General features: G+C 53.2%; 3 protein-coding genes and 4 non-coding genes across 8 annotated transcripts; 6 read left to right on the forward strand and 1 right to left on the reverse strand.

The window, feature by feature from the left end:
- Positions 1 to 1,539: 1,539 nt before the first annotated feature.
- RPL23A (ribosomal protein L23a) lies at positions 1,540 to 4,410 on the forward strand. Its single transcript, NM_001045958.2, has 5 exons — positions 1,540 to 1,576; positions 2,140 to 2,323; positions 3,506 to 3,682; positions 4,087 to 4,156; positions 4,351 to 4,410. The coding sequence occupies exons 1-5, from the start codon at positions 1,552 to 1,554 to the stop codon at positions 4,363 to 4,365; spliced, it is 471 nt and encodes a 156-aa protein (NP_001039423.1). The 5' UTR covers positions 1,540 to 1,551; the 3' UTR covers positions 4,366 to 4,410.
- On the forward strand, positions 1,989 to 2,055 carry LOC112442792 (small nucleolar RNA SNORD42). The gene has a single exon (XR_003031085.1). It is a non-coding gene; the product is annotated as a small nucleolar RNA SNORD42 (small nucleolar RNA).
- On the forward strand, positions 3,350 to 3,419 carry LOC112442804 (small nucleolar RNA Z17). Its single transcript, XR_003031094.1, has one exon. It is a non-coding gene; the product is annotated as a small nucleolar RNA Z17 (small nucleolar RNA).
- On the forward strand, positions 3,938 to 4,013 carry LOC112442793 (small nucleolar RNA SNORD42). Its single transcript, XR_003031086.1, has one exon. It is a non-coding gene; the product is annotated as a small nucleolar RNA SNORD42 (small nucleolar RNA).
- LOC112442803 (small nucleolar RNA Z17) lies at positions 4,197 to 4,267 on the forward strand. The gene has a single exon (XR_003031093.1). It is a non-coding gene; the product is annotated as a small nucleolar RNA Z17 (small nucleolar RNA).
- A 141-nt stretch (positions 4,411 to 4,551) lies between the features above and the next one.
- TLCD1 (TLC domain containing 1) lies at positions 4,552 to 6,989 on the reverse strand. Its single transcript, NM_001105042.1, has 4 exons — positions 6,305 to 6,989; positions 5,904 to 5,986; positions 5,727 to 5,809; positions 4,552 to 5,383 (listed from the first exon to the last, which is right to left on the reverse strand). The coding sequence occupies exons 1-4, from the start codon at positions 6,496 to 6,498 to the stop codon at positions 5,000 to 5,002; spliced, it is 744 nt and encodes a 247-aa protein (NP_001098512.1). The 5' UTR covers positions 6,499 to 6,989; the 3' UTR covers positions 4,552 to 4,999.
- Positions 6,990 to 7,210: 221 nt separating this feature from the next.
- On the forward strand, positions 7,211 to 20,160 carry NEK8 (NIMA related kinase 8). 2 transcript variants are annotated; one of them, NM_001192723.1, is made up of 15 exons: positions 8,830 to 8,920; positions 13,613 to 13,818; positions 14,043 to 14,275; positions 14,512 to 14,643; positions 15,101 to 15,309; positions 15,474 to 15,553; positions 15,636 to 15,817; positions 15,914 to 16,064; positions 16,457 to 16,533; positions 16,870 to 16,987; positions 17,651 to 17,801; positions 18,105 to 18,268; positions 18,358 to 18,516; positions 18,700 to 18,858; positions 19,252 to 19,280. In NM_001192723.1, exons 1-15 carry the CDS (start codon positions 8,874 to 8,876, stop codon positions 19,278 to 19,280), a joined length of 2,097 nt encoding a protein of 698 aa, NP_001179652.1. In that variant the 5' UTR covers positions 8,830 to 8,873. The 2 variants fall into 2 exon arrangements, with proteins under 2 accessions (XP_024836013.1, NP_001179652.1); XM_024980245.2 differs by lacking the exon at positions 18,358 to 18,516 and having other exon boundaries at positions 7,211 to 8,920; positions 19,252 to 20,160.
- The last annotated feature ends 153 nt before the right edge of the window (positions 20,161 to 20,313 follow it).

Raw genomic sequence — 20,313 nt, forward strand, 5'->3', positions numbered from 1 at the left:
TGCGCAGCATCTGGCAGCAGGAGGGGAAAGGGGGAGAGAAGGGGCCCTAGGAGAGGCGGCGCTTCCCTCGTCAACTGCAGGCCTAGGACATGACTCATAGGGTCTGCTCCCGCTCGCCCTTCTGCCCTGGGAGGTGGCGATGCCAGGGTAGGAACGAGGTACCCACCGAGGAGAGAGGTGTCCGAATCTGGTGCCTTTTCCTCCAAGGCTGCCGTGTAGATTGGAGGCCTTGGGGGGCCGAAGATCAAGCTGCCTTCCTTGATGGAGGATAAAGGAGGTCTAGGGGACCGAGAATTTCCTCCTTTGGGGGGGGGTCACCATTCTGGGACCTGGGGACTCTACTTTGGCACGGGCCTTCTTCGCTCCGATCCCAATGGAATCTACCCCCGCTCCCCCAGGACTTTTCCTTTTTGCAGTCTGCAGGCTAGAAGAGGGGGTAGCACACGGTAAATCTCACCTTCAAAGGGAATCTCTGATTCCGAGAGAGGTGGGGGAGGGCATAAAGGTATTGTGATGGGGCGGGTAAGCAGTCCCTCAAAGAAGCTAAAACCTGAGCGTTTACTAAACCTTTACGTGTGTCATGGAACTGAATTTGGGGATGCAAAGATAAGCAAGGAAAGGAAAACTATTTAAGGGGAGGGGACTGTGAATGAAATCATTCCCAAGAAGAACGAGCATATTCTGGAGAAATCTGAGCGCTGAGTGTTTGGAATATTGGTAGTCTCTTCGAAAAGATTCCCGGGAAGACGCATGAATGCTATCACAGGTAAAGAGGGGAAATGTGACCACCTCCTCTGACACTTTGCTCCTCCCTTCTGCCTGACTCGACCAACTAATCACCCTGTTATAAATAAGTCCTCTCCCCTCTCTCGACCTCAATTTCCACAGATGTTGTCTGACAAAGTTGGACTGGACAAATCCTGCTCTAACATTCTAGAATTTTGCTTCACTCTACTGAGTCAATCTAACTACAGTATTAATTCCAGTTTGCAGTGGAACTGCAATCCTTCATCCTCGGTGGCGCTAGTGGTAAAGAACCCGCCCGCCAATGCAGGCAAACTTAAGAGACTCAGGTTCGATCCTTGGGTCGGGAAGATCTCCTGGAGCAGGGCATGGCAATCCACTCCAGTATTCTTGCTTGGAGAATCCCGTGAACAGAGGAGCCTGACGGGCTACAGTCCATGGGGTCGCCAAGAGTCGGACACGACTGAAGCGACTTAATCGCTTCAGGCACACAAGCACACAATCCTCCTCCCTAAAGTTGCTCAAGATGCGAAGCGCTCAGATCCGCGCAGCCGCAGGTTATACCACTGAAAATAAACGCGTGTCTCCAAAAAACTACAACCCCCAAGAAGATTTAGGGTCTGACAAGCGGCGGGGTGGCGCTAGCTTAGTCTCTCTCGCGAGGAAATAAAAATCTAACTACCATTCCCGGCGGGCGCAGCGCTGCAGATTGTCCAATCAGCTTTAAGTAAAAAGTATCGCGAGTCTTCGGTGAGAGTTGGCTCTATAAGCCCGTGGTACCAAGTCTCGGAAACCCTTTTCATGAAGATGGCGCCGAAGGCGAAGAAGGAAGGTGTGTGCTGGGGCTGGGGATCAACAGCTGACTGGCCGAGGGTCCCCGCAGAGTGAATGAACTGGGAGGACGACGGCTGGGCTAACCCCTGCGGTGTCTGCTCCGGAGCAGCTTCCCGCGTTTCGGCAACGCTAAGGAGCGCGTACGCCTAGCCGCATGGTTGGGGCTCTAGTGAAGGGGGTTGGGGAGGCAATCCTGGCCTGTACCGCCTGCCAGGGACAGCCGGGTCGTCGGCTCTGGGAAGCTCCATGTTTCCTAGACCTGTACGGAATCAATACTCTCAACTGTTTGACCCCACGTTAAATGGGTGGCTGTGCAATGGTATATACAAAACTACTAGTTCACATTCTAGTAAGTGCCAAGCGTTCGTTCATTGCTAGTTTCTTTCTCATCCCAAGTTCGTCCTAGAATCGTGCACATGATGGAAAAATTTTAATCTCCTGAGACTTGTGATGTCTTCAAAGGAACCACTGATGCACGTGTGGCCTGGGACGCCCACTACCGGTCTTGAGGCCAGAAGTGATTTCTAAATCCTTCACCCTCGTTTTCTTTGCTTTTCTCAGCCCCTGCTCCTCCTAAAGCTGAAGCCAAAGCAAAGGCTTTGAAGGCCAAGAAAGCAGTGTTGAAAGGTGTCCACAGCCACAAAAAAAAGAAGATCCGGACGTCGCCCACCTTCCGGCGGCCCAAAACACTGCGGCTCAGGAGGCAGCCCAAATACCCTCGGAAGAGCGCGCCTAGGAGAAACAAGTCAGTACTGCCCCTTGTTTATGAAAAGATGTTTGGGTATCTTCCATTGGTAATTGGGAAATTTACCAAACATAGAGTATGGCTTTTCAAAATCATGTTGGTACCTAGAGTGCTTGTCTAACGGGAGTATGAGATTAATGCCATATTTAAAACAACCCAGAGTCATTGTCAAAGTTAGTCAATTGTTAGATTGTTTCATACGTGGTTTACTTTCTGGGGAGTATAAAGTGGGACTGAAATCTTTAAGAGTTCCAGGTTAGGGACCTGTATTGGACAGTGAAGGCCTGCAGCAGTATATAGCAGCTTCTTTTCATTTACTTTCCCAAATGTTTACACTGAAGGAATGGTCGGGGAGGGGGGGTGGGCAAAAGGATAGGGTACATGAGTGTTTTGGTGTCACACTGTTGGTGATAACTGACCTTAAGGAGCACAGTTGAGAGTAGAGCCATGGTAGTGGTTACCACCAAAGGTAATTTAACCATTGCTTCCTACGAAAAAGGCAGGAGAGTAGATTGTGTCCACAGAGAAAAGGACTTTTACCCCCATTTGCACCTAGAATTTAGTGTGATGAGAGGTTGAGACCTGATCTCTATCTTCAAAAGAGGACAGTATACCCAGGCAAACAGAGCTTTGCTTCTCTAAATTTCAGAGGGAAAGCTATGTCCTGAAGGGCTATTGTAACTTTAAGCCATAAATAAAAAGTTGCTCTCAAGAATTGATGGCTTACCAGCCAGTTTTCAGTAACCAAAACAGGGAAAAACAGTCAATTCAGCCTCATAGTGAAGCACCAACATTCTTAGGCACCCTAGCCTGGATTTCAAGATTCCATAGTCTTAACTTTGCTCTTGGGTTTGGTTTTCTAACTTCTTAAGTCTCACCTTTCTTTTAGAAATTTGCTCCTCAGGAATGTTGAGGTCAGGTAAAGAATGAAGAGGGTTGGAACTCAAAGATGATTGTTTAATCTCTTAAAAGGATGAAAGCTCTTGAAATGTCACTAAGCCAAGGCTCCAGGTTCCCAAGTTTCAGGGTGCATGTGATGACACTGTTCAGCGACCAAAGTCTGACAGAAATGATTGCTATCATTGTCTGATACACCTGGGCCCTTTGAGCCTTGGGCTCCAAAAAAGGGCCCATCCTTTTACTGGGCCCACGCCAGGTGACCCCGTTTTACCTTTCTCCCAGACTTGACCACTATGCCATCATCAAATTCCCCCTCACCACCGAGTCAGCCATGAAGAAAATAGAAGACAACAACACACTGGTATTCATTGTGGACGTCAAGGCCAACAAGCACCAAATTAAACAGGCTGTGAAGAAGCTCTATGACATTGACGTGGCTAAGGTCAATACTCTGATCAGGTAGGTGAGTGGGGCCCTGTGGGATGGGAGGAGGCCAGGGCCTCTGTCACCTAAATGGCAAGAAATTCCTTGATGCTGCTTTTGGGGTCCAAAGTAGGCTTCCCAGAACGTCAGCTGTCCTGTCTCTAGGACTTAGGGGTTAGTTGCTCATTTTCCTGATCCCCTGCCTCTAGGCAAAAGCAGGCCCTAGAGTAAGGTACAGTTAATGTCAGAATACCTGTGGTTTGTGGTTTAGTGGCTTCCCTGACTCCCTCTGTGCAAATGATGGAGAAAAATCACTATTTGTGAGGAAAAAAAAAAAATGACATGAACAAAGGAACCACTGATGCACCAGAAGTCTGGGTGGAAGAGGGTATGGGGGCAGTGAGGGGCAGCAAGGATTAAGGCTTCCTTCACCACCCCAGGCCTGATGGAGAGAAGAAGGCATATGTTCGACTGGCTCCTGACTATGATGCTTTGGATGTTGCCAACAAAGTAAGTTTCCTTTGCTACAAACTCCTTAACACACTCCCTGGGTGCAAATGATGTGTCTGTTAGTGACCAAAGCCTGACTTCGGTGATTAGTCTTAACTGACTGACTGCACCTCTGTCTTTTAAAAATACTGTGACATTCCCTCTTAATCTTCACATTTCAACTTCCAGTAACAAAGCTCCCTTTTGTTTTTCAGATTGGCATCATCTAAACTGAGTCCAGCTGGCTAATTCCAAATATAAAAGTTTTCACTATATATATGCTTCTTGTCTTTATGTTGATTTTTGGGTGAGGGGCCATACTGTGGTACATGCACACTTAAGTAACCAGGCTTGGTTGGGTAAGACTTTTGGTCTACTTAACCTGTTGGAACACTCAGCCATATCACTTCACCATATTTGCAGCAGAGATTTATGACCCAGATTACAGTTGGTTGTCCTAGGACAACTACAACTTGACCTCCATCCTGGAGGTAAGAGGCCAAGCAAGAAGCTTTACAAGAATGCCTTCCTTTATCTGGAAGAGGCTCGGTATGAGACCAATATCCAGAGGTTCCATTAGCATCCATGTCAGGGCTGTGTGGCTTGGCTGGCTTTGCAGTAGCACCTTACCCCACACCCATCTACTGCGTCCAACCGGTCTGTCTGCTTCCCTCACCCCTTGCCCAAGAAAGGACAAGGACTTCAGAGGCCTTCTTTCATTAGTGTTTTAAATAGTAGGAGCAGGCTTGGTGGAGGCTGGCCCCAACAGAACACCTCGGGCGAGGGGCTAAGCCTCTTCTCCATTCCTGTGAGGCTGTTCTTGGTGGTGTTTGCTGTCCTTGCCACAAATCCCTAACTGCTTTTTCACTCAGTCAAGAACTTGTCTTTGTGTTGGTGGCTGGGGACGCGCTGGGGGCAGAAGTCAGAGCGGAGGAGGCGGGAAAAGTAGACAAGGATCATGACATCTAGCATGAGCAGGATGGCCAGCAGGAAGGTTCCCAGGGTCCTCTGGCCAGCGTAACCCAGGAAGAGATGGGTGAGGTAGGCCTGAGGGGCCAGGCGGAAGAGGAAGTACATGACCAAGTTGATGTATTTGTTGACCCGATAGAGGAGGAGATGCTGGGCATTATTGATCTTCATCATCATGCGTATCGTGAGGAAGATGTTGCTGACCTCCACCAGCAGTGTTAGGACACCCCCACCAACAAATCTGCTCCAAAAGATGCCTGAAAAGAAGGCACCCATAGCCTACAAGGCAAGGGAGAGAATGGGTTAGGGCCCAGATACTACGGTTTTCTTGGAAGTTAGGGGGAATATCCAGGGTATCAGAAGGAGGGATAAGAAATCCTTTAATAGCTTCACTCTGAAAGTTTACAGTGGATTCAACAGTAGTAAATCTTGATCTCTGGCTGGAAGGCCATGATTGCTGGCTTTAAGTAGTGAACCAAGGGCTCATTCTGCAAGCCCTCAGCACTGTAGCATGTGGGACACGGTGGGGATGGGGTTTAGAAAAGATGGTCTTTACTTTCCAGGTTAGGTACTTTCAGGTATAGGCACCAGGCCTATACCACATCCCCAGCTTCTCACTTACCATGACGTGGTGGACGAGGTATTCCCAAGAAGCTCTTGACTGATGGCTAATCACGATATCCACCGTGTCGTGGATGAAATACCCTAGCCGAGGGATGGGGGAGAGGTTGTAAAGGGTACCGAATTAGAAGTTTATCCCTGTCTCCCCACCCATTTAATGCCTCCCGGCAAGATCTACCTGCGGAGAAGCAAACAAGCAGGTAGCCAGAAAGCGACCATGCTTTCTCGATCTCCACCAGCATCTCAGGGGTCTGCCATATACTGAAAGAGAGTGAAGAAGGCAAGCTCTCATCATTTCAGTATCCCAAAGGTCCCACAAATCCTATTACGGTAGCCAGTCCACTATTGGCTGACGAGCGAGAAGGGGCTTGGCCGAAACCCAGGTGTGTCCCGTTTCCCAGGTGAGAACACCCTCCCCCGCCCCCACCCCTCACCCCGCGCCGCCTGGGGCTGCCGCCGCTCCTGGTTGGACAGCATTCCAAGCCGAGAATCAGGTGAGACTGCCTGGGCCATAGCCCGCCGATGAGTGATGGAAAGCGGAATCCCCAGCCACCTTCACTCCCCCAGCCCTCCACTCACCACAGCAGCGCCCAGATCCCCGACACAATGGAATGCGCGAAGGAGACGAGCAGGTTATGCCAGCGCCAGGTCCGCAGGGGGTCGGCCCGCACGTGCGCAGGCAGGGGCAGGCGACAGAGCGCGTGCCGGACTGCCCGGAAGGTCAGCGTGGCGCCCAGGAGAAGCGGCAGGGCGGGGACCAGCACTGGGGGCATGCTGGCCCTCCCTGCCTCTGTCCGCCCTCTAGGGGGCCTCCTCCGGCTGTTTGGGGACGGGGCTCCCTCGCGGACCAGTCCACCCTGGATCCCTGTCCTGCCAGCCGCCGACTTCACACACACGGTTTCGGCAGAGCCTTGTAGGCCCCTTCGCTCCTCCCGTCCCCCGCCGGCCTCTGCCCCCGCCCCCAGCCGCCCGCGCCCCCGCTCCGCCCCGCCCTACCCGCCTGTCCCCGCCCCTCCGGCGCCTCTGCAGCGCAGAGAGCAATAGCCCCATTTCCCCCCGGCCCCCCGGGCCCGCCAGGCTTCCGCGGACTTCGGTCAAAAGGAGCTGTCCTGGGGGCGCCGCCGCCGAGCCACCCCTCACTGGCGCCTCCCGACGGCCGACGGAGTCCCACTTCGCTCGCTTGGCCTCGTTAACCCGCAGCCACACTTTCCCCAGGCGTTCCGGCTCTCCAGCCTGGGCGCTTCCTGAGAGAACTTTCTCTCCGCCTTCAACTGTTTGGTGGGCAGAGCGGAGCTGAGCAGACCCGTCACAATCCACGTTCCTAATCCCTGGTCCCAGGGACCAGCCGGTACCCAGCTTCGGACGGTGCTCTCCGCCTAGACCTTGTTCCACTGGATCACTAGTTTCTTGGGGCCCAAAACGTACACGTTTACCTGCCTCTACCTCGTCCCGCACCGAGTCGGTGCCTAGAAACTGTCGACTAACCCGTCAGCACCCCTCCTCCCAGCCGGCTCTTGGGCTCCTGGGGCCGCGCGGCACTCACAGTCCTCCCTGACAGTCCAGCTCGCTTCTCCCCGCTCCCTAGAGGCTGGGGCGGGGAAGACGGCCGATTTGCCCAGGCCGCTAGAGTGACTCTGCAGCCCAGTGGACTGGCGCAGAGGCAGCTCTCGACCACAAGGTGTCAGCCTATCCTCACCATGGCGCGGGATCCCCTCCCACCGCCAAAGAAAAGAGGTGATTGTTTTGGGTGGAGAGTTAGCCAGACTCTGCAAACAGAAGGGCGGTGGAGAGCTGGGGGTGGGGCGGAGGGGGCGGAGGTGCTGTGACTGGGAAGAAGTATCAGAAGCCTTGAGGCGCCAAGAGGTTTGGGTGTTTGCTCTGTTTCCCCTGCTGACTCCAAGGTTACACATTAACCCCTCTGGGGCTCCTTGGTCAACCCAGGCCTGATCGGTTTCTAGGTGAGAGCACGGAGTGTCCCGGCTGAGCGGTTTTCCCCCTTGCGCTCCCCTTTGCTCTCAGGGCAGCTTTGTCCGCCAGCCACACCGGCCTGAGCCAGACGGGGATTGAGGGGGTGGTGCGTCACGAGGGGCCCTTCTGGTGGTCATCCCGCGTGGATAAGTTTGGGCACGCTTTCAAGGAGCTGAAGATAAACACTCCTTTTCTCACATTCCTCGCCCACTCAGAAATAGGGACGCTGTCCCTTAGCTCATCACCATCCTTCCTGCTTCCTTAACAGCTTTTATGGAGCTATGGAGCTCGTGATGAGCAGGAGGCGCCATGGAGAAACCTGAAATTAAACACACTTCTGATCAAGACCTTAATTGTACTAACCAGCCCCCTACCTCTGGGCAGAACCCTTGAACTCTTATCAGCCGAACGACCATCTTTCTCCCTCTCCCCGATTCTTTCAGGTAGCAGTCCACTTCCCTCCCATCTTCTCCCAAGGAGGGCCTCTCTAGTTAAGTTTAAGTCAGATTACTCTGCTGCAGCGGCAAGCGTTGTATGTGTGCTCTGGGGAATTGAGAGTGTTGACGAGCGCAGAGCTCACCAGTCGGGACAGCCCGGAAACCGTGTTGCATCCTCCCTAGGTGAATCAACTTACACAGCTCAGGGTTTCCCCGGTCCCTCCCTAGGCAAACACGAAACTAGCCTTGCACCCTGCCCACAGACCGAGAGTGCTGACTCGGTTCAGTTTTGGTAGTTGATCGTTTGCGTGCTAATGAGAATCTGCCGTGTACTTCGAAAACAGCGTGATGAGTGGGCAGAGTGGGGCAGAGAGAGATCCGTCCTTTCTTCCCACCCTCTCTTGGCCTGCGCGGGGAACCCCTCCGGTCTAAGGAAGAACTGCAAGGGCCGGATGCGGCCACGTGTGTAGGCAGTGGCTGGCACAGTGCTGACCTTTGCGGGGCGTGCCAAGAAATGGCATACCGCCCTATTCCTTGGACCCTAGAAGGCCGACTGCGGATCCGGACTGCAGGAAGTGTGCAAATGAGCAGAGACAAATAAGAGGCCGAACCAACACCTAGCTCCACTAGCTCCGCCCCGTAATTATCTTGAATGGCAGTGGGCGTGGTTCTAGAGAGGGCGGGTCCGCGCACGCGCTGCCTTTGGGTTTGGGGGTTCCGGAATTGTGATTCTGAGAAATGAGATGGAGAAGTACGAGCGGATCCGAGTGGTGGGCAGAGGTGCCTTCGGGTGAGCCAGGGCTCTGGGGGAGGAAAGCGCTTGGGGAGAGGGAAAATCAGCCCCCCAATCCTGACCTCAAAATCGCCGCCCGTGTAGCCCCGCCCCGAGGCGTGAGTGCCCACTCCGGGAAGCCCCTCCCAGGCTTCCGGTTCTAGTCCTGGTTGGGAAACTCCGCCTCCAAGGAGGTCACGCCCCCGGCTGGCCTTCTGGGCCCCCGCAGAGTTTGTTCTTTAATCCTGACTGATTCATTCAACAAATGCTGAGCATCTGCTATACTTGTCAGGTTTTCAGTGCTGGGTATACAGTTAAGACTTGGATTACTGTGATATTGAATGTTTGCCTTGGAGACGAACAGAGATCATTCTGTCATTTTTGAGATTGCATCCAAGTACTGCATTTCGGACTCTTTTGTTGACCATGATGGCTACTCCATTTCTTCTGAGGGATTCCTGCCCGCAGTAGTAGATATAATGGTCATCTGAGTTAAATTCATCCATTCCAGTCCATTTCAGTTTGCTGATTCCTAGAATGTCGACATTCACTCTTGCCATCTCGTTTGACCACTTCCAATTTGCCTTGATTCATGGACCTAACATTCCAGGTTCCTATGCAGTATTGCTCTTTACAGCATCAGACCTTGCTTCTATCACCAGTCACATCCACAGCTGGGTATTCTTTTTGCTTTGGCTCCATCCCTTCATTCTTTCTGGAGTTATTTCTCCACTGATCTCCAGTAGCATATTGGGCACCTACTGACCTGAGGAGTTTCTCTTTCAGTATCCTATCATTTTGCCTTTTCATACTATTCATGGGGTTCTCAAGGCAAGAATACTGAAGTGGTTTGCCATTCGCTTCTCCAGTGGACCACATTCTGTCAGATCTCTCCACCATGACCCGCCCATCTTGGGTTGCCTCACGGGCATGGCTTAGTTTCATTGAGTTAGACAAGGCTGTGGTCCTAGTGTGATTAGATTGACTAGTTTTCTGTGAGTATGGTTTCAGTGTGTCTGCCCTCTGATGCCCTCTTGCAACACCTACTGTCTTACTTGGGTTTCTCTTACCTTGGGCATGGGGTATCTCTTCACGGCTGCTCCAGCAAAGCGCAGCCAATGCTCCTTACCTTGGATGAGGGGTATCTCCTCACCGCCGCCCTCCCTGACCTTCAACGTGGAATAGCTCCTCTAGGCCCTCCTGTGCCCGTGCAGCCACAGCGTGGGGTTGGTCCTCCCGGCCACCGCCCCTGGCCTTGGGCCTGGGGGTGTGGGGGCGTGGGGGCGTGAGGTATCTCCTCCTGGCTGCTGCCCCTGACCTCGGACGCCGGGTATCTCCTCTTGGCCGCCACCCCTCCCCCGACCTCGGACGTGGGGTAGCTGACCTAAAGCCAGACATCCTGGAATGTGAAGTCAAGTGGGCCTTAGAAAGCATCACTACGAACAAAGCTAGTGGAGGTGATGGAATTCCAGTTGAGCTATTCCAAATCCTGAAAGATGATGCTGTGAAAGTGCTGCACTCAATATGCCAGCACATTTGGAAAACTCAGCAGTGGTCACAGGACTGGAAAAGTTCAGTTTTCATTCCAATCCCAAAGAAAGGCAATGCCAAAGAATGCTCAAACTACTGCACAATTGCACTCATCTCACATGCTAGTAAAGTAATGCTTAAAATTCTCCAAGCTAGGCTTCAGCAATATGTGAACCATGAACTTCCTGATGTTCAAGCTGGTTTTAGAAAAGGCAGAGGAACCAGAGATCAAATTGCCAACATCCGCTGGATCATGGAAAAAGCAAGAGAGTTCCAGAAAAACATCTATTTCTGCTTTATTGACTATGCCAAAGCCTTTGACTGTGTGGATCACAATAGACTGTGGAAAATTCTGAAAGAGATGGGCATACCAGACCACCTGATCTGCCTCTTGAGAAATTTGTATGCAGGTCAGGAAGCAACAGTTAGAACTGGACATGGAACAACAGACTGGTTCCAAATAGGAAAAGGAGTACGTCAAGCTGTATATTGTCACCCTGTTTATTTAACTTATATGCAGAGTACATCATGAGAAACACTGGACTGGAAGAAACACAAGCTGGAATCAAGATTGCCGGGAGAAATATCAATAACCTCAGATATGCAGATGACACCACCCTTATGGCAGAAAGTGAAGAGGAACTCAAAAGCCTCTTGATGAAAGTGAAAGTGGAGAGTGAAAAAGTTGGCTTAAAGCTCAACATTCAGAAAACTAAGATCATGGCATCCGGTCCCATCACTTTATGGGAAATAGATGGGGAAACAGTGGAAACAGTGTCAGACTTTATTTTTCTGGGCTCCAAAATCACTGCAGATGGTGACTGCAGCCGTAAAATTAAAAGACGCTTCCTCCTTGGAAGGAAAGTTATGACCAACCTAGATAGCGTATTCAAAAGCAGAGACATTACTTTGCCAACAAAGGTTCGTCTAGTCAAGGCTATGGTTTTTCCTGTGGCCATGTATGGATGTGAGAGTTGGACTGTGAAGAAGGCTGAGCGCCGAAGAATTGATGCTTTTGAACTGTGGTGTTGGAGAAGACTCTTGGGAGTCCCTTGGACTGCAAGGAGATCCAACCAGTCCATTCTAAGGGAGATCAGCCCTGGGATTTCTTTGGAAGGAATGATGCTAAAGCTGAAACTCCAGTACTTTGGCCACCTCATGCGAAGAGTTGACTCATTGGAAAAGACTCTGATGCTGGGAGGGATTGGGGGCAGGAGGAGAAGGGGACGACAGAGGATGAGATGGCTGGATGGCATCACTGACTTGATGGACATGAGTCTGAGTGAACTCCGGGAATTGGTGATGGACAGGGAAGCCTGGCGTGCTGCAATTCATGGGATCGCAAAGAGTCGGACAGGACTGAGCGACTGATCTGATCTGATACAGTTAAGACCAAAACAGGCGTGGTCTTCTCCTTCTTGGAGCTTACATACTACCGGAAAATTATACTATAAACAGGCCATTGTTAAAGCAGTGATTAACAAACTGTGAGAATAGAGTACAACACGAGGGAGTGTTCATTTGGGATGGTTAAGGAAAAGTTCTCTGAGAGGTGAAATTTAAAATCAAAACTTGAGGAATGAGGATTGATACGTAGTGAAAAAAGCAAAGCTTCTCAGGCTAAGGAAACAGCTTTTGCTAACGTCCTCACGTGGGAAAGAATTCAGAATATTCAAGGAACTGAGAAGAAGACTAATGTCATTGGAATGTAATGGGCAAGGTAAATAATGGAATAAAATGTGATTGTCACAGAGGGCGGGAACCAGATTATGGCCTTGTGTGTGTGTGCGTGCTAAGTCACTTTAGTGACTTTAGTTCCACCCTGTGCGACCCCATGGACTGTGGCCCGCCAGGCTCCTCTGTTCATGGATTCTCCAGGCAAGAATACTGGAGTGGGTTGCCATGTCCTCCTTCAGGGGATCTTCCAGACTCAGGGATCCAACCCGCAGCTAACTCCTGCATCTCCTGAGTTGCAGGCAGGTTGTTTACTGCTGAGCCACCTGGGAAGCCCCTATGGCCTTGTAGGCAGAGGTAAAGAAGTTGAATTTATTTACTTAGGGTGTCAAGGAAAAGAGATTTAAGCAAAGGAATGGTCTTGATTTGATTTGCATTTTTACAATGTCACTGATTCTGCCAGTGGAATTTAGATTTGAGGTGACAACAGGGAAAAGGACCATTTGAAGTCTAGTGTAGTATTTTAGGCAAGAAATGATGATTTGGTCAAGGATTATAGCAGAAGACACAGAAAAATGGATGGGTTCACAATATTTTGGAGGTAGTAGAAACAGCGTTTACAGATATGTTAGTGTGAAATGGAAGAAAAATTCTGGCATGATTTTCGGGTGTCTGATTTTAATAACTAGTGGATGGTGTTATCATTTACTGAGACGGGAGAAACTGAGGAAGGAAAAGTTTTGAGGTCAGGGATCAAGAGTTTTGTATTTGTTACATTTTAGAATGCTTGTGGGCCATTCAGGTAGAGATACAAAACAGATAGTTGAATATGTAAGTCTGAGGCTCAGAGGAGATGTGTGAGCTGGAGATAGACATTTGATACTTAGACAATCCTTCATTCAGCAGATACTTGTAGAGCTCTTACTAAGTGCTGGGGTATGCACTAGGCTATGCAGTGGGGCTATAGTGGTGAAGGAGAAAGAACAAAACGCTGCTTTTATGAACACTGACGACAGAGTTGGAAGAAAATAATATAATGAATGGCTCCTGCTCACTGAGTATTTTTGATGTGCCAGGCAGTGTGCTGAGTGCAGAACTTTCATTTTCTTATTTGATCCTCTCAACTACCTTGTGAGATGACCCTTTTTTTCCCAGAACCTGATGTCACATAATTTAAGACCAGATAACTTGTAAGAGGAGGAGCCAAGATTTGAACCCAGGCAGTTAACTCCAGAGTCTGTGGGGACTTACTGAGACCAAGACTAACTTTACCTCATTGAGCCTATGGTGAAACTGAGTCCCAGATAAGTTAAAAGACTTGCCGAAGGTCTCGCACAGTTTGTGGTCTGTTCTCCCTACTCCTCATTCGTGTTCTGTGCACTTACTTAGATGACTTCTTAGTGTAGGCGCTTATTCCCCCATCCTAAGAAACATCCAGTCACCAGTCTGACCTGCTTGATATGTGGCTGGAGGCTCAGTCCCTACTCCTGTACTCCATGTCCTCAGGATTGTTCATCTGTGCTTGCGCAAAGCTGACCAGAAGCTGGTGATCATCAAGCAGATCCCTGTAGAGCAGATGACTAAGGAAGAGCGGCAGGCAGCCCAGAACGAGTGCCAGGTGCTCAAGCTGCTCAACCATCCCAACGTCATTGAGTACTACGAGAACTTCCTGGAGGACAAGGCTCTCATGATCGCCATGGAGTACGCACCAGGTGGGACAGCCTTCTTGCATTGGCCTGAGGGCCTCTCGCCACTGGGACAACCCCGATTCCCTCTTTGGAGTGGGCTTGGCTGAGGGTCTGAGGTATATAGAGTTCTGACCCCAGGCGTGTGACACCGGCAGACCTTCCTTGCCCTGTCTGGGCCTTTAGTTTCATAAAAGGAAAGACTTAAGCACAGAGAAGCCTGGGTCTTGACGAGTTCCCTGTGGCTGCAGGCGGCACCCTGGCCGAGTTCATCCAGAAACGCTGTAACTCCCTGCTGGAGGAGGAGACCATCCTGCACTTCTTCGTGCAGATCCTGCTGGCGCTGCATCACGTCCACAGCCACCTCATCCTGCACCGGGATCTCAAAACCCAAAACATCCTTCTCGATAAACACCGCATGGTCGTCAAGATCGGCGACTTTGGCATCTCCAAGATCCTTAGCAGCAAGAGCAAGGCCTACACGGTGCCTGGCGTGGAGGGGCCTTCAAGGGTGCTGGAGGTTTTGGGGGGCCAGATCTACTTGGCATCTCTGTCTCCACCCCGGCACCCCCAAGATCTTGGCCCCTGGGTCCCTGGCTCGGTGGTCCCGCAGGAGTAAACACTTTGGCCTGCTTTGGAGGGACACTGTCTCTAAGTGGGCTTTGGGGCTGTAGCCTTGGTCCTCCCACTCCGGCTCTAATAGCAGCTCCCCTCCTGCAGGTGGTGGGTACTCCCTGCTACATTTCCCCAGAACTGTGTGAGGGCAAGCCCTACAACCAGAAGAGTGACATCTGGGCCCTGGGCTGTGTCCTCTATGAGTTGGCCAGCCTCAAGAGGGCCTTCGAGGCTGCGGTGAGTAAGTCCTCTGAAGGGGAACAGCTGGGAAATCCCTCCCTCTGTCTCCTGAAGTCCGTGGCCCCAAGCACCATTATGTCTCTCTCTTCAAGCTGGTTGGTGGGTTACTCCAGGCCTGGGCTGCACCTCCTCTCACACTGTGGGTTCCTGAGGGTAGGGTGTGTGTCCTCCCTTAAACTGGAGACTCCTGAGGGTAGGACTCTCCCATCAGATAAGGGACTTTCCTAAGGGCAGGACTTGAGTTTTCCCCAACAGGCAGCCAGTGGACAGGGCTGCAGCTCCCCGTCAGAGGTTCTTGAAAGCCGGGTTTGGTTCCCCTATCCTCCTAGGAGTCCCCTTACCACACCCAAGGCTTCCAAATGAGTGCAGGGCTGCGAGCACCCCACCAGGCTAGGGGCTAGAGCTGGGGTGCTACTGATTTAAGAGCCTGGCTGAGGCTCCCCTGCCTTCACAGAACCTGCCAGCGCTGGTACTAAAGATCATGAGCGGTACCTTCGCGCCCATCTCTGACCGATACAGCCCGGAGCTGCGCCAGCTGGTTCTGAGTCTGCTCAGCCTGGAACCCGCCCAGCGGCCGCCGCTCAGCCACATCATGGCGCAGCCCCTCTGCATCCGGGCGCTCCTCAACCTGCACACGGACCTGGGCAGTGTCCGCATGCGGAGGCCGGTGCAGCGAGGGGGGCGGGAGGGGGCCCTGGGAAGCAGGGGTTGGGGGGCACCCAGGGGAGGTCTGGGGCAGAGGGGTGCTCTGGGCCAGTCCTCTCTGCCTTAGTCTGGGATCGTCAGGGAGGGTCCTTGTCCTGATGCCCACCGCATCTGTCCCACAGGGCAGAGAAGCCCTTGGCCACTGGGCCACCCATGACCCCGGGCAGTACAGGAAGCAGGACCACCAGCGCCCGGTGCAGAGGTAAGTCGGGCGAGCGGGGCGACCACTGGGGTCCCTGCGGCGTTCGCACCTATGTAACGGGCCTGATGAGCTGTCCCCGCAGGCGTCCCCCGGGGACCTGCACGGCCGGCCATCCCGCCACCGCTGTCGTCGGTGTACACGTGGGGCGGCGGGCTCAGCGCGCCACTCCGGCTGCCCATGCTCAACACGGAGGTGGTCCAGGTGGCAGCCGGGCGCACGCAGAAGGCCGGCGTCACTCGCTCCGGGCGCCTCATCCTTTGGGAGGTGAGCAGCCGGCAGGGGTAGGTCAGAACCGAGGGGACGCGGAGTGCGGAGCTGAGCGCTCAGGCCCCGCCCACGCCCTCCCCGGTCCCCTCGCAGGCCCCGCCCCTTGGCGCGGGAGGTGGCGCCCTCCTGCCCGGGGCGGTGGAGCAGCAGCAGCCCCAGTTCGTCTCCCGTTTCCTGGAGGGTCAGTCGGGTGTGACTATCAAGCACGTGGCCTGCGGGGACCTCTTCACCGCCTGCCTGACTGGTGAGCCGGTCAGAGCCCTCCCCTGTGGGGACTCAGCTTTAAGAAGGCCCCCAGAGCAATTTCCATCAATTGCCTGTCATTTGCTAATCACGCTTTTATCTTTCAGGAGGTGCTTTACTTACAGATCTCCCTTAACCTTCCTAGCTGACCTGGCAAGGCAGTTAGATTCCCATTTGACAGATCTGGAAACTAAGGCTCAGAAGCTGTCACTTGTTCAGAGTCACACACTTGGGGAAGAAAGAACCCTGTCCTTGATTCCCCTCACCCAGTTCTTCCAGCCCTAGCTGCCAACTAACTTTTTCTCGTTCCTCTAATCCAAGGTTGCATTGGTCTGTCTGGAAGAACAGCTTAAACTGTCTCCTTTTCCCTTTCCTCACTGCCCCCTTCCCCAGACCGAGGCATCATCATGACCTTTGGCAGTGGTAGCAACGGGTGCCTAGGCCATGGCGGCCTCAATGACATCAGCCAGGTGGGTTCTGCCTGCACCCTGGGGAGGAGGAAGTGGGGAGATGGCAAGGAGCCCACATCTGAGAGCTGACGCCCAGGTTGGGGGCAGGGGAATCCCCAGCAACCACGGTCCCAGTAGCTTCCAGGCTGCACCTGTTCTGGGCAACGTCTGGGGAAGTACAGAAAGACCAGGCTTCCCCAGTGGGTGCGGTACATGTGGGGGGTAGTTAAAGAGACAGCCACCTCACGAGAATCGGCAACTTCCAACTTCATCCTTACGGGAAGTGTCGAAGCCTGGTGGCTAACCAGGCCCCTTGCCCAGTCTGCCCTTGCTTCCTCTCTCTCTCTCTCTCTCTAGCCCACCATTGTGGAGGCCCTGCTGGGCTATGAGATGGTGCAGGTGGCTTGTGGGGCCTCTCATGTGCTGGCCTTGTCCACTGAGCGAGAACTATTTGCTTGGGGCCGCGGAGATGGTGGTAAGCTTTCACTACGTTCCAGCCTTTGGAACCCCCCAGCCGTGGTTTCATAGCCATGAACCCCCTTCATAGCCATCTTCTATCCCATGGCCTGTTCCCTTGCCCTTCTTTTCTCTCCGATTCATTTGTTCACTCCACAAACCTTCGTTGTGCACCCACTATGCGCCCACCTTGTCCAGAGTGCTGGACAAGACGAATACGATGTCGATTCCTTCGGGCGCTCATGATGTCACGAGAGAGAGTTCATTTCTCCACCCATATTTGTTGTGATCCTCTCTGGGTCAGGCATCAGGCTGGGCATTGAAACTAGAGACAGATGGGGTCCCTGTCCTCCTAGGGGACTCAGTCTAAGTGGAGGAGGGATCATAGAGGATATATCTCCAGCATGATAGAGGATAGACAGCTGCAGGGCTCCCCCGAAGGTCCAGAGGTGTGGGAACCCAAGGAATGGCAAGAGGCTCCACTTGGAGAAGACAGATTTGGTATCTGAACAGGGCCTTAAAGGAGGAATAGGATTTTGACCCACAGAGGGGCCAAGGATGGGCATTTCAGCCTGGGAAACAGCCTTCATTCATGCTGTCACCTCCTCTCCATGTGTCCTCTTTATCCTAGTATCATCAGTCCTAAAGCTCAGACAAGCCCAGTCCTGGTTTCTCCTTATAGGTCGGCTGGGACTAGGCACCAGGGAGTCCCACAGCTGCCCCCAGCAGGTACCCATGCCCCCAGGACAGGAAGCCCAGAGGGTTATATGTGGCATTGACTCCTCTGTGATCCTCACAGTGCCTGGCCAAGCCCTGGCCTGTGGGAGCAACAGGTAAGTGGGAGCAGCAGGTAATTAGGTGCTTTAAGATGGCTAACCTCCCCACCCCCCCACCCCACCCCCACTCCCGCTTAGCTGCCAGGGTTCCATCTGTCACTGCCTACCTCCCACCAAGGATTAGAAGTGAGGAGGGCTTGAGTTCAATCCAGGGTGGGACCTGATCAACCCAACCTGCTATGAGTTCAGCCCAGAGAGGGGGCCTGTCCCCTGGTGCACCAGCTCCTGCCCAGATAGGTGAGGGGGAGGACAGTCTATATTAAGTATGTCAGTTGAACTGGCTCCTGGCTCTGTCCTCAGGTTCAACAAGCTGGGCCTGGACCACCTCTCCCTAGGGGAGGAGCCTGCCCTACACCAGCAAGTGGAGGAGGCCCTGAACTTCACTCCATTAGGTTCTGCACCCCTGGACCAGGAGCCCCTGCTGAGTGTGGATTTGGGCACTGCTCATTCAGCTGCTGTAACTGGTAAGCGGGACCTGGACACAGGAGGCCAAAGGCAGGCTATCTTGGCTTCCTTGGGCCCTTTTCTTCCTTACCCCTCTCTTCCCCTACAGCCTCTGGTGACTGCTACACTTTCGGCAGCAATCAGCATGGGCAGTTGGGTACCAATGCTCGCCGGGTCAGCCGGGCACCCTGTCAAGTCCAGGGCCTCCAGGGCATCAAGATAGCGATGGTGGCCTGTGGGGATGCCTTCACTGTTGCCATTGGGGCAGGTGATCAATGGACATTATGGGGACAGATGAGAGTGTGGGCAGACCCTTGGGCAGTGGGGGGTTATGCTTAGGGCTGCTGAACTCAGCAACCCCATGTGGGGGCTGGTAGGGCAATCTAGGAGGCTAGCTGCTTGCTAAACTCTGTCCTTGTCCCATTGCTTTCCTTGGGATTCTCTTTGGCAGAAGGTGAAGTGTACTCCTGGGGCAAAGGGGCCCGAGGTCGCCTGGGAAGGAGAGATGAGGACGCCGCACTCCCTAGGCCAGTGCAGCTGGATGAGACCCAGCCCTACACAGTGACCTCTGTGTCCTGTTGCCATGGCAACACTCTCCTGGCTATCCGCCGTGAGTTATAACTTCACCCTCACCCACACAAGGGTTAACCCAGCTGGCTCCTGCCCATACTCGCATCCCCAGTGGTCACACCCCAAATTGCTAAAAGCATCTTCAGCTCCCAGATAAATGAAAGCAGAAGCTGCAGGGCCAAAGTGAGCTCCCAGGGTGGGCAAGGGTAGGCACTTCTTGGGCCTCACTGAAGGGCTGCCCCCTCTGCTCCCTGGGGATCAAACGCATTCTTTCTCCTCCAGCCCTCAAGTCCAGTTTCCATTTGAACCTCTCTTTCTGGGCCTGGCAGGGTCCAGAGTCCAGGGCCCTGTGTGGGAGAGTGGAGGGAGCTAAGGCTTGCTGGAGGCACTGCTCTCTGGGAGGCTGCAGGGATTTCTCTTTTGTATTCCCCAGCTGTCACGGATGAGCCAGTCCCCCCTTGACACACCTGGATACACTGCTGGGTACCCTGATATTGCTTCTCCTGTGAATGGTCTTGAAAAGTGCAGGCGCCACACTGGATTTTATCATCAGTGGGGTATAAGGACCAGTAAAACCCTGCTCTGCTTTTGGCTCTGGATATGGGCTTCCCTGGTGGCTCGGTTCGATCCCTGGGTCGGGGAGGTCTCCTGGAGTAGGAACTGGCAACCCACTCCAGTATTCTTGCCAGGAAAATCCCCTGGACAGAGGAGCTTAGCGAGCTCCTACAGGGCTACAGTCCATGGGGTCACAAAGAATTGGGACACGACTTAGCGACTAGACAACAACAAATGTAAAACTCAACCCACCCAACTCCCCCAGCATCCTAGTTTCCCCTCCCCACCCCTTCTTATCTTTAGTTAATGTCCCCAGGGTTCAGTCTGGCTAGAGCTGGAGGCCAGAGTGACTTTAGGAAGCAGGGTGGTCTCCGGAGCCTCTGCAGAAAAAGGCTGGAGGTGGCTGTGTGGCGCCACCCAGACCCTGCCCATTCCCCCAGTTAGAAAGTAAGTCCCTGGTGTCTACTGGGAGAGCAGCGCCGTGCTTTGGACTAGCGCAAGCTGGGGCCTGCCTGGACTGGCCATTCCAGCGACCTAGCCCCTGCATCGCCCGGGGCAGGGAGGTCCCAGGAGCGCTGCCTCCCGCCCCCACTCCTATATCCAGAGGCAGGGGGTTACATAATTTTTGAGTGCCTCCCTTCCCCTGCGGGAGTGCATGGGCTGCAGTACACTCCATGCCAGTCCCCCAAAGCAGGTTGGGAGAAGGGGTAGCTGGCTGGACCAGACTAGTTTCCCAGATGACTGGGAGGTAGCGCCAATAAAAAAAAAAAAAAAAAAAACAGCTGCCTGCCTAGAGTGTGGTCTCTTCAGGGGTGGGGGCGGCCACCCCAGGGCTGGGCTGGGCTTGATCTGGGCAGCAGAGCCGCGGTCAAGGGAGGAATGTGGGCGCAGCCTGAGGCTGGGGCCGAGGTTCCTCTGGCGCGGGGCCCAGCCCGGCCTC

Source organism: Bos taurus, chromosome 19, assembly GCF_002263795.3.
Source record: "Bos taurus isolate L1 Dominette 01449 registration number 42190680 breed Hereford chromosome 19, ARS-UCD2.0, whole genome shotgun sequence".
Classification (NCBI taxonomy): domain Eukaryota; kingdom Metazoa; phylum Chordata; class Mammalia; order Artiodactyla; family Bovidae; genus Bos; species Bos taurus.